At 39.6% G+C, this 12,473-nt stretch overlaps 1 protein-coding gene across 1 annotated transcript; it reads left to right on the top strand.

Annotated features, from left to right (window-relative positions):
• Positions 1-937: 937 nt before the first annotated feature.
• Positions 938-8,881, top strand: LOC309588820 (sulfotransferase 6B1-like; the record flags this gene model as incomplete). The annotated part of the gene is made up of 6 exons (XM_082308504.1): positions 938-1,082; positions 1,870-2,054; positions 3,040-3,166; positions 5,632-5,726; positions 6,804-6,990; positions 8,763-8,881. The coding sequence occupies 6 exons, from the start codon at positions 938-940 to the stop codon at positions 8,879-8,881; spliced, it is 858 nt and encodes a 285-aa protein (XP_082164630.1).
• Between the last annotated feature and the right edge of the window lie 3,592 nt (positions 8,882-12,473).

Genomic DNA, 12,473 nt, shown 5'->3' with positions numbered 1-12,473 from the left:
TTTAAACAAAAGTGGAGTTTTCAGTTTGAAAAACATTAATGACGATTTCTACAGATTCAAAATTTTTCAAAAAATACATTTCAAAACAGGTAATTAATTGATAACTGCCTCTTTCCTGCAAGTGAGTTTTATTTTGATGAATCCACATATTCTGTGGAAAGATTTAAAAATCTTCAACCACTTCTAGTCATGAAACATGCAGGATTCAAGCCAATGTTAAATCTCTGTTTTAAATCTTTTTATTTTTGTTGTCTGTACTCCTCTTATGGAGACATATGACAGTTTAAAAAATGATCGTGTCTCTAAGTGCCTCTGTTTTTAAGATCCCTCAGGCTGAAATTCTAAAATGTTCAAAAAACTAATTCCTTAACATCACAAAATTCAAACTTTTGGAATCAATTTGCACTGTTGAAAATTCAGCCTGTGGTATATTTGGTAAAACAGAGCCAAAAATATTTCATTCACATAAAATAAGACATTGTTTTTGTATTCATAAAAAGTACTTTAAGATGTAGCTTTTTCCTTGGAAGCTAAAAGAGCTTCCAACAAAGTATAACTTATAGAATAATCATAGTAAGCATATTTTAAGGCAAGATGTAATGTTCATTCTTGTAATTTTCCTTAATTAATACATTTTGGCTATCACCTCATTACTTTATCTGGAGAGCTAATAAATGACAAATGACATGCATTTTTCATGACTGTGCGTTTCAGTTATTTATCAAGTTACCTCTAATATTTCAGTTGCCTTTATCAACTACCTGGAAAAATCAATATCTGACAGGACTCCATGGTGTGTAGCAGAGTATATAAGCATGAAGTTTGTATTGCTTGGTCTCAATTTGTCACTTCAAACCATCTGACTTAGAAGTGACTCTTAAATCCTCTTGTCATTTCACCGTTATCTGATTTGCAGGAATCCAAGACTTAGGCAAACATGTCCAGCCCTGGTGAGACGGAACTCATTCACATTTTTAAGGGGATTCCCTTTACCACCAGGTCTTCTCCAGAACTTTTAAAATCCTTGGATACTTTTGATGCTAGAGAAGATGATGTCCTTTTGGTTTCCTATCCCAAATCTGGTAAGGTCTACTTTCAGATGTTAATTGCAAGAAGTCTCAATTGTTTGTTTCATGTTCTCTGCTTAAACTACTTGGGAAATGTGTGTGTACAAGAAACAGGGAAGGATGTTTCAGTATGTGAATATATTATTCTGTCAGTAAATATGGGTCATTTGTCTAAATTTTGATTATTTAATTGAAAATAATCTCAGGTGTTTTCATAATGGAAAGCAAATAAATATTTATTTCTTGTGAGCAAAAACTGTACTTGAAGGATTTTTCTGAGGACTTTCTACATTCATTTATGAGCAAGTCAAGAGTTGTATTAAGTTATTTGTATGGTTCTTGGCTGTAGATTTATTAATTTCTTATTCCCTCTCCTGCTGCCTCACTCGCACACAGAAGCACACACTAAAGAAGCAGCTCAATCAGTACTACCCAAAGATACAGACTCAGGTTACTATAAGGAAAAAAAAAAACACAGGTTACTTTAAAATTAATGATAAAAATAATATAACCGCCTCTCGACTGACAAGCAGTTTGTCTCATGAGATTGTTTTGGTGCCAATATTAACACTTCTCACAGAGTTACTTTGTACTTCAGCTACAGCCCTAATTTTTCCAGTATTTACACATTTGGAGCCAATGGGATTATTCAGTTATGTAAAGTTTCTTGAATCTGGGGGATCAGAAGTATCACTTGTGCACTAGCAAGTTGTTTCTGTATGAAAAACACGTTTCACATATTTTCTCAGTAACAAATCTTCTTTTTTTTCTTTTTTTTTCCCTTAAAATTACTTTTCTGCAGGTACTCACTGGCTTGCAGGGGTTATAACAAAGCTTTACGATACTCAGATTACACTAACATCTCCCATTGAATACGGAGACGTATCCAGACTGGAGGAACTGAATAAACTCTCATCAAAGAGAATCATCCCAACACACTTAGACTACAACATGTTACCTCCAAATTTTAAGAACAAAAAATGCAAGGTAAGGCCAAAAGATATAAAAGCTGTAAGATATGTTAAGTGTCTACTAGGAATCTATTTTGCCTTGTTGATCCTTAATAATTTTTAAATGATTTACAGTTTCCAGAGGTGGTTTGCTGTGAATTTTGGGGAGACAGCTGACCAGCAGTCGAAGGCAGCATGAGCAGAGACTTGGGCTAGGGACTGGATTCTGCTCCTGCCCCACTGCTCCCACTGGGTGATTTGTATACAAGGCACCACACGAAATACAACATCAACATCTTTCAATCAGAAATATATTATTAGGGATGGGGGGGCTGTTCTCATGGCCCCATTTCCTAGTGGCTGGAGCACTAGCTTAGAAACTAGTTATCTTGGGTATGTATAGGCTGTTCTGGGGGTGAAGGGACTCTGTCCGTCCTACTGAAGTTTTGCAAAGACCCAAAGAATTATTGGGCAAACAGAGACGAATTGAAATGTGGGAGGTGGATTCAGATCACAGTTTTGGGTTCCTCCCATGCTAATGCAGGAGGTCTTTAAAAAATCAGCTCTGGGCCTCAGATTTTAGGTTAGAAGTCCAAAATTTCAGGATTACTCAGATCCAGACTTTTGGGACAAAGCTAATTTGAATGAAAGGCCAAAATTTATGCTTTGCAGCTGTCCTGTGAATGTCAATTAGTAAATGGTTTCATACGTTAGATTTATGAGATGGTATACTGACTTATGATTTAAAATGAACACAGCCTCTTTCATAAAACATAAACATTACTCAGCTGCAGGAAACACACCTCTGTCCACATGGAATTGTGTACTAACCACTACTGACTTCTGCCTAAGCAGGGACAAATACATTTCTATCTTAATGGCATGGTCACCAATGGAGGAATCCTAAAGGAAAGAGTTTTGACACTGCAAACTGCCTGTGAAAAGGCTACCTTTACGCACAGAGCTCCTGTAAAATAAAGGAAGAATATAATCATTAATAACCATATCATCTTCATTTACAGATGATCTACATCAGCAGAAATCCAAAAGATACCGCAGTTTCCATGTATCATTACTACAGAGATAATCCAAACCTTCCCACTGTTGACACCTGGACTGCTTTCTTTGACTTGTTCTTAAAAGGAGATGGTAAGGATAAATGTTATGATGTTTTCTCCTTGCAGTTTACATTAGCTTATTATGCACAGAAACAGTTAAGAAATGTGAGCTGTGTGAAAACTCCTTATTGCACTCCTTATTCATATGGCTTTGGTTGGGGTTTTTTTTCAGGATAAATTCTAATGCCAAACTAAACAAGAGCAAATAACAGGATGCTATCTTCAGCCCTGCAAGGAGACATTTTGATAAGCGGCTGCATTATTTCAGCACAACTGCTCTTTGCAGGTTCTTGCTGTTCTTTGACATAGCTGTTAAAAAACATATTCTCACAGACAAGTTACTGATTTAATTTCTTCCCACAAACACTTTGAAACCCCTGACAATTTGTTGATTCTGATGTGGATTTGCCTGTGTTAGAACATTTCCATCCTTGTCTTGCGAACCACAACTACAGACTGCTTCCCACCAAGAATTCATGTTTAAACTTTGATAGAGGAGGCATGTCTAAGCAGGCGTAAGGGCAGCTGGGCGCACCGCAGCCAGCTCCTGTCCTCGGCAAGCAGGCCAGTGGGGCAGGCGCTCTCTTTGAAGGTGCTCAGCCAGCTCTGTGTGGCTCACTGCCATGCTGAAGTGCAGGCAATGGTGCACATGGGGACACCATCCCCAGGCTGCAGCGAGCTATGCTTGCAGGCGTAATGTCTTCTCCTGTCTTAAAGACAGCCTTGGGTGGCCCTTCAAAGGGAGTCTAGATGCTTTCATAAAGCCCTCCTGCACACACTCTGCCTGATGTGTTGTCTTAGTAGCGGGGTCCAAAGACCAAGGACAAGAGGGAGATTTTTATGAGTGGCAGTGGTGGCATAGAAGCTGACAATAGGATCATGTTCCAGTTATCCGCTTCCATTTTTAGTGTTTTATTGCTCCTTTGAGGACATGTGTTCCTGCTATACAACCATAAGTGACAATAACAGCAACAATGATAGATCAGCTTGAAAACTTTGAAAGAAAAGTGCCATTGCAATCATCATGGGCTTATATCAAAGATCCAGAAGTCAATTTGTCTACTGGCTTGTGTGGGCTTTGGCTCAGATCTTGTGTTCCTAGTTCAGAGCAGCCCTAAAGCATGTGCTTCGGTGATTTGCAGGATACCGGCTTGTTTAGTATCAACTCTGAACATACAATAGTGAAAAAAAGAAAATAGGATTATATTAAATTTTAAAAGCATCTCCCATTTTTCTATAAATTAGTAGCCACCTTCTATTTTCTGTGTGCTTATGCATGGCATAAAAAGATAACTATGTTGGTTACAATAGAAATTTATGTAAGAAGTGATCCTGAGAGAGAGTTTGTCATTTTTGCTCCTACTAGAAACATATGAAGGCTGTGCTGCTTGATTCAGATCCTGTAGTACTCTTGCAGAGTTAATCTCAGTTCAGAACAAGGGTGAGGACACACAGAGACAACTGTGAAGCTGTCCCTGGAGTCTCCAAGACTGTATGCTGTACCCCTGAAGCCAACACGGCTATTCTATGCTATCGTTGGCCGTGTCTCCAGTGTGGTTGACCAGGAGTGCAGGGTTTAATTGCACACTGTGGAGCACACATGCCTTGCAGTTACACAGTGCTTTACGTGCAGGAGGTGGCTATAGACTGGAGCATTCAGCAAAATACTTAATTACATCTCAAGGTTTGCAACCAAAATTATGCCGATTGCAATATTATAGTTTTCTGGTAGCAGTTATAGTGAAAAGTCGCAGTTCTGGAGAATGCGGGCTGTGATTGCTCTGTCCAAGCCTCTTCTCATCGCCCTACAGGAGTCTTTCAACACATTTTTCAATTCAGTCCATCTTGTCCTTCAACCAGAAGGGCCAGAATTTTCTTTTTTAAAAGAAAGCTGAAATGTAGCTCTCCTCTCATGGTTCAGCAAAAGGAGCATTCAGACAAAACAAGTACTGTGAGTCAACTATAAAACCATAAGTTATCTATGTCATTGGCTGAATGATGTATTTGCATAATAACTTGTTTACATAATTCTTCTTTGACTTTTAAAAATAATACAGATTTCTCTCTGCTGGGACAAAATACAGCTAACAATAGTGTGCTCCATTTAACAGACTCCTTATTTCATTTCCTAGTAAAGTGATCCTATTTCTAGCTGTGACCACCGACATGCAGACATTTGCTGAGATGCTCAGATCTTGTTAGGCCAGTACATTTTCCTTCACTACTGGCCTTTCTTGAGATTTAGAGCCTGTTTCCACTACAGAATTATATCTCAGAATAGCATCTGCATCTCTGATACAAAACCAAATACCAATGAGAATGGTAACCTCTCTGGATCGTAAGATTAAGTCACTTCACAAAAAGAATTGAATCCGTTTTAGAGGAATAGAGGGTACATGCTAAGAAGGAAGGGATCATTCCCCTAAATGTGCAAGGTGCAGAGTTATTTATGAATGAAGTTTATATGAATCTCTTTTATATGGGTTTCTTTTTCAGTTGTCTGTGGATCCTGGTTTGATCATTTCCTAAGTTGGGAAGAACATGAAAATGACAAAAACATCCTGTTTTTGTTCTATGAAGACATGAAGAAGGTAAATATGCTCTCAGCTCTTATTTCAGAATGCATTACTTGTAAATTAACATCATTAAAATATCAAAGAGCAAATTATCATGGAAAAGGGGAAAGGAGAAAAATGTGAATGCATGTCTTTGGGCATATTTTATATTTGCATAGAACTTTATATTAGTGAACTAATTCTGATTGCACGAGTTATATAAATATCAAATCCTGTGAGAGTTGCATTTCATAGAGGTAGGAGTGGGACACATATTACGTTATTTTCCCCAGCCTACAGGAAGAATTTTAAGTAAGTTCCTCATTTTTGGTCCTATGGAAAGACCAACCAAGGACATCTGTCGAGGGCGACACATTAACCTGCTATGCCTGACATTTCAGCTGAAATTTTCAAAAAGTGATGTAAGACAACAGAACTACTCATGGTCAGTGGGACTTGTGCTCCCAATAAACAAGAAAATTAGAGGCTGGAGGGGGTAGGAAAAAAGTTTTGATGAAAGGAAATTATTATGCAGAAACTGCTTTGCTATTCTTAAAAAAAAAGTCAAATACCAACATACCTTATCTTTCAGAGAATTAATTTTTGGGTGAAGAGAAAACACTTTCTAGTGTTTCCATTAAAATAGTTTTGTTTATTTTTTTTGAAAAAAAACAAAACCAAAACCAAACCAAAACACTACGAGGAATATAAACAAACCATTTTGGATCCTGAGTCACTTGTTGGTTCTCTAGATACAGCACCTCCAATGAAATAAGCTACTTACACAGAAGCAGAGCTTTGATTATTTCTCTATTCCCAGTGAAATAATTCTGAGAGACGGGGAACACTTTGCCTGAACTGGGAGTAAAATTGCAATGTAACTGTATTTGGTATCACATACTCAGCATTTACTCATTTCTGTGAGTATGGGTAAGAGGGGAATCAGGTTTACCGTACCTGTCATCTACACAGGCCAATGACATGTTTAGCTTTGCTTGAAAGCAATAAATGTGTGATAAACTTGGTGTGTAACAAAAAGGATCGTTTTCATATCAACTACAAGGCTGATAATCAGCTCAGAAATATAAAAGCTTTATTTTTCTTGTACGTCAGGATCTCCCTAAGATTGTAAAGGAAATTAGTCTGTTCCTGGATTTAAAAGTCAGTAATACTGATATCGAAGACATCTGCAAGAAGTCGTCGTTCTCAGAGATGAAAAACGACACAGAAAAGGAAAACAGCGATTCCAGTCACACCGTTTGTGCACTGACATCCAACAGGAAGCTCATTTTCCGAAAAGGTAAGTTCCCTGGGCTGGGCTGAACACAGCAGAAGGAGTGGGAATCCAGCCAGAGGCTGCAGTCCAGGTCTTTCCCAGACTGTAGCGACGTTTTGGGTCAGCCCCGGGAAGCAGGGACAGGATTCTTCAATTCGAAGCCGCCTTAAAAATCACTTTCTTTCTAAGTTCTCTGGTTGCAAATGCAGGCTTAAACTAGAGAAGCACGGAGGAGTCTGAACAACAGTCTGACCACCCTTGCTCCATGTGAGCTTTTCAGCTAAAAGGAAAGGTTCACGAAGCATTACTCTTTATCTGTCTTTTTTTATCTAAAAGTTGACCACCTCGCTCTTTTACAACATGTCCCCTCTGATATCACGTGCGAAGGTCGCTTAGTTTAGTAGAATGAGAAAGAGCGAGACACATTCCTTGCAAAGGAGACTGCTCATAGCCTTTATCCTCCGTACCACCTCTTATCTTATTGAAATGTTCCTGAAAAAGGAATATGCTGACAATGACAACAATGAAAGAATGGATGACTCGATCAACTGATGGCCTCACAGGTAGCCTTCAGACCTTGGCCAAGCTGGAATAGGTGGTAAAATCTTCCACAGTGCTTAGCTCAGATGTGACTTAAAAATACCTGCAGAAGCTGTTTTCTTGCTATTGACGCTTCAGAAGCTTGCTCGGATTTGGAGAAGTCATCAATCAAAACCATCATGTGTTTAGATGGATTTCGATTATTGTTACTTAGTTAATTTTCTAACAATAATGGACAGTTTAAAACTATGAGTTGTTTCAATTAAGAAAAACTTGTTTTCATTTATAAATAGGGAAATGGTACATTTTGCTAATCTGGAATATTTTTACCAATGAGCTGAAGCAAATGCCAAAATACAATTTGTCAGTAAAAAGCAAGCAAACAAACAAAAAGCTCAGATACACTTTTCTAAGCCAGTGAACTTTAGCAAAGCTACATTGAAAAATTTGAAAAATCCCAACAGTTTCAATTCCAAGCAGCTCCTATGCAAATCCCAGGGTATTAGCCAGTTTCAGCCAGTTTACAGAAGATATTTTTTTATATATATATACACATATATATATAATACATATATATATATATATATATATGACTCTTCAGGCTCTCTTGTCCTTGCTGTCTGGAATGCTGTTCTAGTCAGCAGTTTTGGGATGCAGGGTCTTTAAAGGATGCACATGAGGGAAAACTGTAAGCGTCGTCTCATTAAAATATGTCCGTTTAAAAAACAATGTCCTGCTCGCTCAAACTGGGTAACAGTGGAAACACTTTACTGAACACGAGTCTGCATGGTCACCCAGAAGTAGTTAACTGCCCAGTTAAGTAGTGGGACATCTCATCCATAGAAAGCCCTAGAGATTAGGAGTGGGTGTGAGGGTGGGATTCATCTATCAGGTCACTCTGGGCTCCTTTTTTAGGAGTTGTCTTTAGTCAATGGAGCAATATGGCTGCTTTTGGGGCACCACTCATTTGATGAGTTTTGGGTGTTGACTAGGATGAGATGGGTTTTCAGCCAGGAACCTAGCCTGAGGCTGAGGGTTTAACACCCTTTATGGACAGCGATCCAGCTGCTTCCATCAGAGTCTCACCAGACCAATAACACAATCTCATGATCATGACCTACCGCAGAGACTATGGTTAATAATATATCAAGAATTTGTGCCAACTGCAAGATTAACAAAACTGGGCTGCCTTTAAATCATTTTCTGCACTATATATTGCTAGCCTCACTGTTCTTTTTCTGCTCCTGCTCTCCTAGGTGCTGTTGGTGATTGGAAGAACCATTTCACTCCAAAACAGAATCAAAGGTTTGAGGAGATGTTTAATGCAAAAATGAAACTCAGCAAAATGGCAAAAAGTCTCATCTACGAATTTTGACTCCGTGTGAAGAACAATACCCAGTTATCAACAAACACTGATAGAGCAAGTGGTGAGAAATTCTCAGCGGGGGCTCCCATTCAGTTTGTAATCCTCCTAATAGAAAGGATTGTAAATATGAAATTTTGAGGACAGGAAAATTCTGACACAATGCCAGAGCTGAACTCAGTTTTCAGCGGGCACATGTATATGGTTTTACAGAATCAGGTGTCAGACCCATTTTCCTGCAACTAAATCTACTTTATAATTTATTTATTTTTTGCTCTAGAGGGATACAAATGGACTTCTTAGATCTGAAAATATAAAAAGTCTAAAAACACATCATAAGAAAATGACCAAAGATTTGACCCCAGACTCCCTCCCTCCCTGATCTACCATGATTTGGAAAGTGTCTATCTTATCAGACTTTGTTATTGATACTGAAGTTCAAAACTGCAGCTGTACATTTGAAGATCTGGAGTGAAGTTTGTTTATAAAATATCTTTTTTTTTTACAATATGTAGTTCTTTGATGTAATGTTTCTGGATTAGGTACTGTACACTGTTTGTGTTTTAAATGCAACTGATATAAATCCATGTAAATTTCTGCACCATATGCTGAGGAACTATAAATGTGTTTTTTTTCCATTTGACTTTCTTCCTGCAAAGTTCTTGTTTCAAGTGTTTTGATGAGAATCATTTTACTTCACGGTCCTTGTGCAATAGAATTCAACAGTTCCACTGTGGCAAACAAAACGCTACTCAGAGACAGTTTAACACGACTTATTTATTTACCCTGCCCTGATAAGACAGATTTCCAAGAATCAGCTGTCTGTGTTCGCATCCGAGGGACTGTTCTAGGAACCCAGTGAAGATTTTTCTTCTGATTTATTCCACGATGTGTTTTCTGTCCTCACCTTCAATTTGGGTTTAAGGACTCTCCTCCCCAAACTAGTTCTCCCTAACCATATAATTCCAAGGCATCAGCAGGCAGAATAAAACATAGGAAAAGCTGATCAAAAAGAAACTCATGCAGACAAGCACGATTACTCTGCTTTGACTCCTGTGTGCTCTGAAGGTACACGTCTATAAGGCAAGCTTATCCTCCGGGTATGTTGTTTCTGAAGAGCTGAGGTATGGCCTTATTTACAGTGGACATTAATGCTCTCTAGCCACACATTTCACACTTGCCACACAGCCCTTTCATTTCATACCTCGCTTGTGCAAGCTGACGTCAATACCTACTGATTTTGCATCTGCACAAATGATAGAGAAGTTACATGCTGAAGAGATCAGTGAGAGAAAAGCCTGTTCAATAGCAGTCCCTTGCCATTTCCCAATTCAACAGAATTTAAGGGAGATGCTGCCCTGAGCGTTGTTTTATGCAAACGACCCGTTTGGAAACCAGAAGTTTGTTTGTGTTGCTTTGCTCTTCTGACATGAAACTCACTCTCTCTCCCTCTAAAATGCCATGAACCACAGTTGCCCTCCTTTCCGGTGTCATTCTTCCACTATCAATAAATGGCAAGAGATCAGCTCATGATGATGCTTGAACATTTTACTTAAAGACTTATTTTTTCTAGCCCTTTGAGTATGGAAAAAAGCCAAAGGGTCCTTGGGCAAACAAAGTTTGCAAGTGACTTTGTTAACTGCATTAAGAAGAATGCTGCAAGCAGCATTTATACGTATATTCGCAATATGAAGCTGTGTGTGAAGGGACTGGGTGAGGACATGCCATGTGGATCAATGAGGGCGTTAAAGCATACAGTCCTGAACTGGCTGAAGGGATAGCATTAGAATATAAGGCAGCAAGTGTTTTGCCAGCTGTCTGACCTCTAGCACTGCATTGCAGAGTTAAATGGACCTTCAAAATAAAGTTCCTCTCAGTGACTCTTTGTACTCACATTAACCTCCAAATATAGCTTTACTTAAGGTTTATGCAACGCAGCCACACCTGAGGTAGAGTGCAGCGACTGGTTGGCAGTGAGCAACACCCTGAGAAAGAAAGCAGCCTCTGCTAGTAAAACTACAGGGTAGCAGGTCCATCCTAGGCACTGGCACAGCCCAGTGCAGCTGCGGACAGTGTAGCAAAACTGGGCTATGTCAGACGTCCAGAAAGCTAGGCTGGGCACTGTTCCTACAGGACAGGGGTATGTGATGGTAGCTACTGGCAACCAGGGTCTCCCAGCAGTTGCCACACCTACCATTTCTTTCATCCTCTTTTCTCTTGCTCTCCCCACCGTGCTGCCAGTCCCCCTCCCCTTTCTATGGCTGTAGCATCCCCCACCACCAAGAGGGATTAAAACTGAATTTTTTCAAAGAATTGTCAATCTGGCTGCACAAGTCATTTTGGCAGGTCATGGAGATGTTAAAAAAATTTCAAAACTTCCACAGTAAGACATTGTAAAAATGTCTCTTCCTCTCTCTGTTTTTATTTCTTTTTTTCTGTGATGGTTTAAACTTTTGGAGAGAAAGAAATTTCAGCCCTACAAGATATAAAAATACTGGTCCAAAATGTACATAAACCACAGCAATACTAGGTTTGGAAGAAACAAAGCCCTGCACAATATCTATTACATGTAAATGGTTACAATACTGCTTTCCTGTTTGGGTAATATATTCCACCTTCCTGAGTAAAGGTTCTTCTCAAGATTTAGGGAGGTCTATGGGACCTTTAATTAGGGAGGAGAGCATTAAACATTTATGCTATCACAGCTGAGACAAGAGGCTTCTACCCGCTCTTGTTAAAGTCAGCCTGCTTTCCTTGCTACCCAGGCTTACCTGGCCTTTGAGTCAGATGAAAAAGAGAGCAAGAGCATCTGAAGAGCTAGAACTCTTGTGAGAGGAATATGTGAATTCCAGGCCTTGCTTCAAGGACTTTTTCCCTGAAAACATCATATGACTGTCTTCTAAAGTAGCTCTCAGAGAAGAAAAGGTGCTCAGGTAAACATCCTGGCAACCTGACTTTAAGTCACATTCCGATCCAAGAAGTTTGATGCCTAAAGCAGTTTCTTGGAGGAAAATGACGACTGGTGAAAAAAATCTCTCAGAATAGCTTCAGGAATGTCTTGTAGAAGAGGCAAGTGAGTCTGGAGAAGTGAGGGTGGGAAGAGCAGGTGGGGGAAGGGATCTGAGCCAGTTCTGGTAATCTTTGAAGCCAGAAGTCATAGGAAAACATAGAAGACTGAGGGAAGATCAATCGGTGGGTTTCTGCACTTGGTCTAAGTAGAGCAGAGATGCTCAGGGGATCTAGACAAGGGTTTACTTGTAACCATCAGTCAGCTGGAAAAGTAAACGTGGAGGACCAGGAGGAATTTCCATGGGGCTTGCTTCATGACCAGCCGATGAGACAGGAAAGACAGTCACAGATCACAGACGAAGAGCAAAAGGGCACACCTGCTGCAAAGACCCAGTGAGGATGGGATGGGAGGAATCAAGCCCGACAGAAAGGGCTGAGTGTGGGAGCGAAGGCGATCGTGGAAAGACCACGTTCAGAGAGGGGGAAAAAGACCGAGTGGCCGTATCACTTTCATCAGTTCTAGCCTCACAGGTGACCACAATCCACCTTCCTTCACCATCCTTCCATGGACCAGCAACCATGAGACACAATTCTG

The sequence above is a fragment of the Platalea leucorodia genome (assembly GCF_965183815.1).
Source record: "Platalea leucorodia genome assembly, chromosome: 4".
Taxonomy (NCBI): Eukaryota; Metazoa; Chordata; class Aves; order Pelecaniformes; family Threskiornithidae; genus Platalea; species Platalea leucorodia.
Note: the sequence above shows the minus strand (reverse complement) of the source record. Positions and strands in the feature narration are given on the sequence as shown.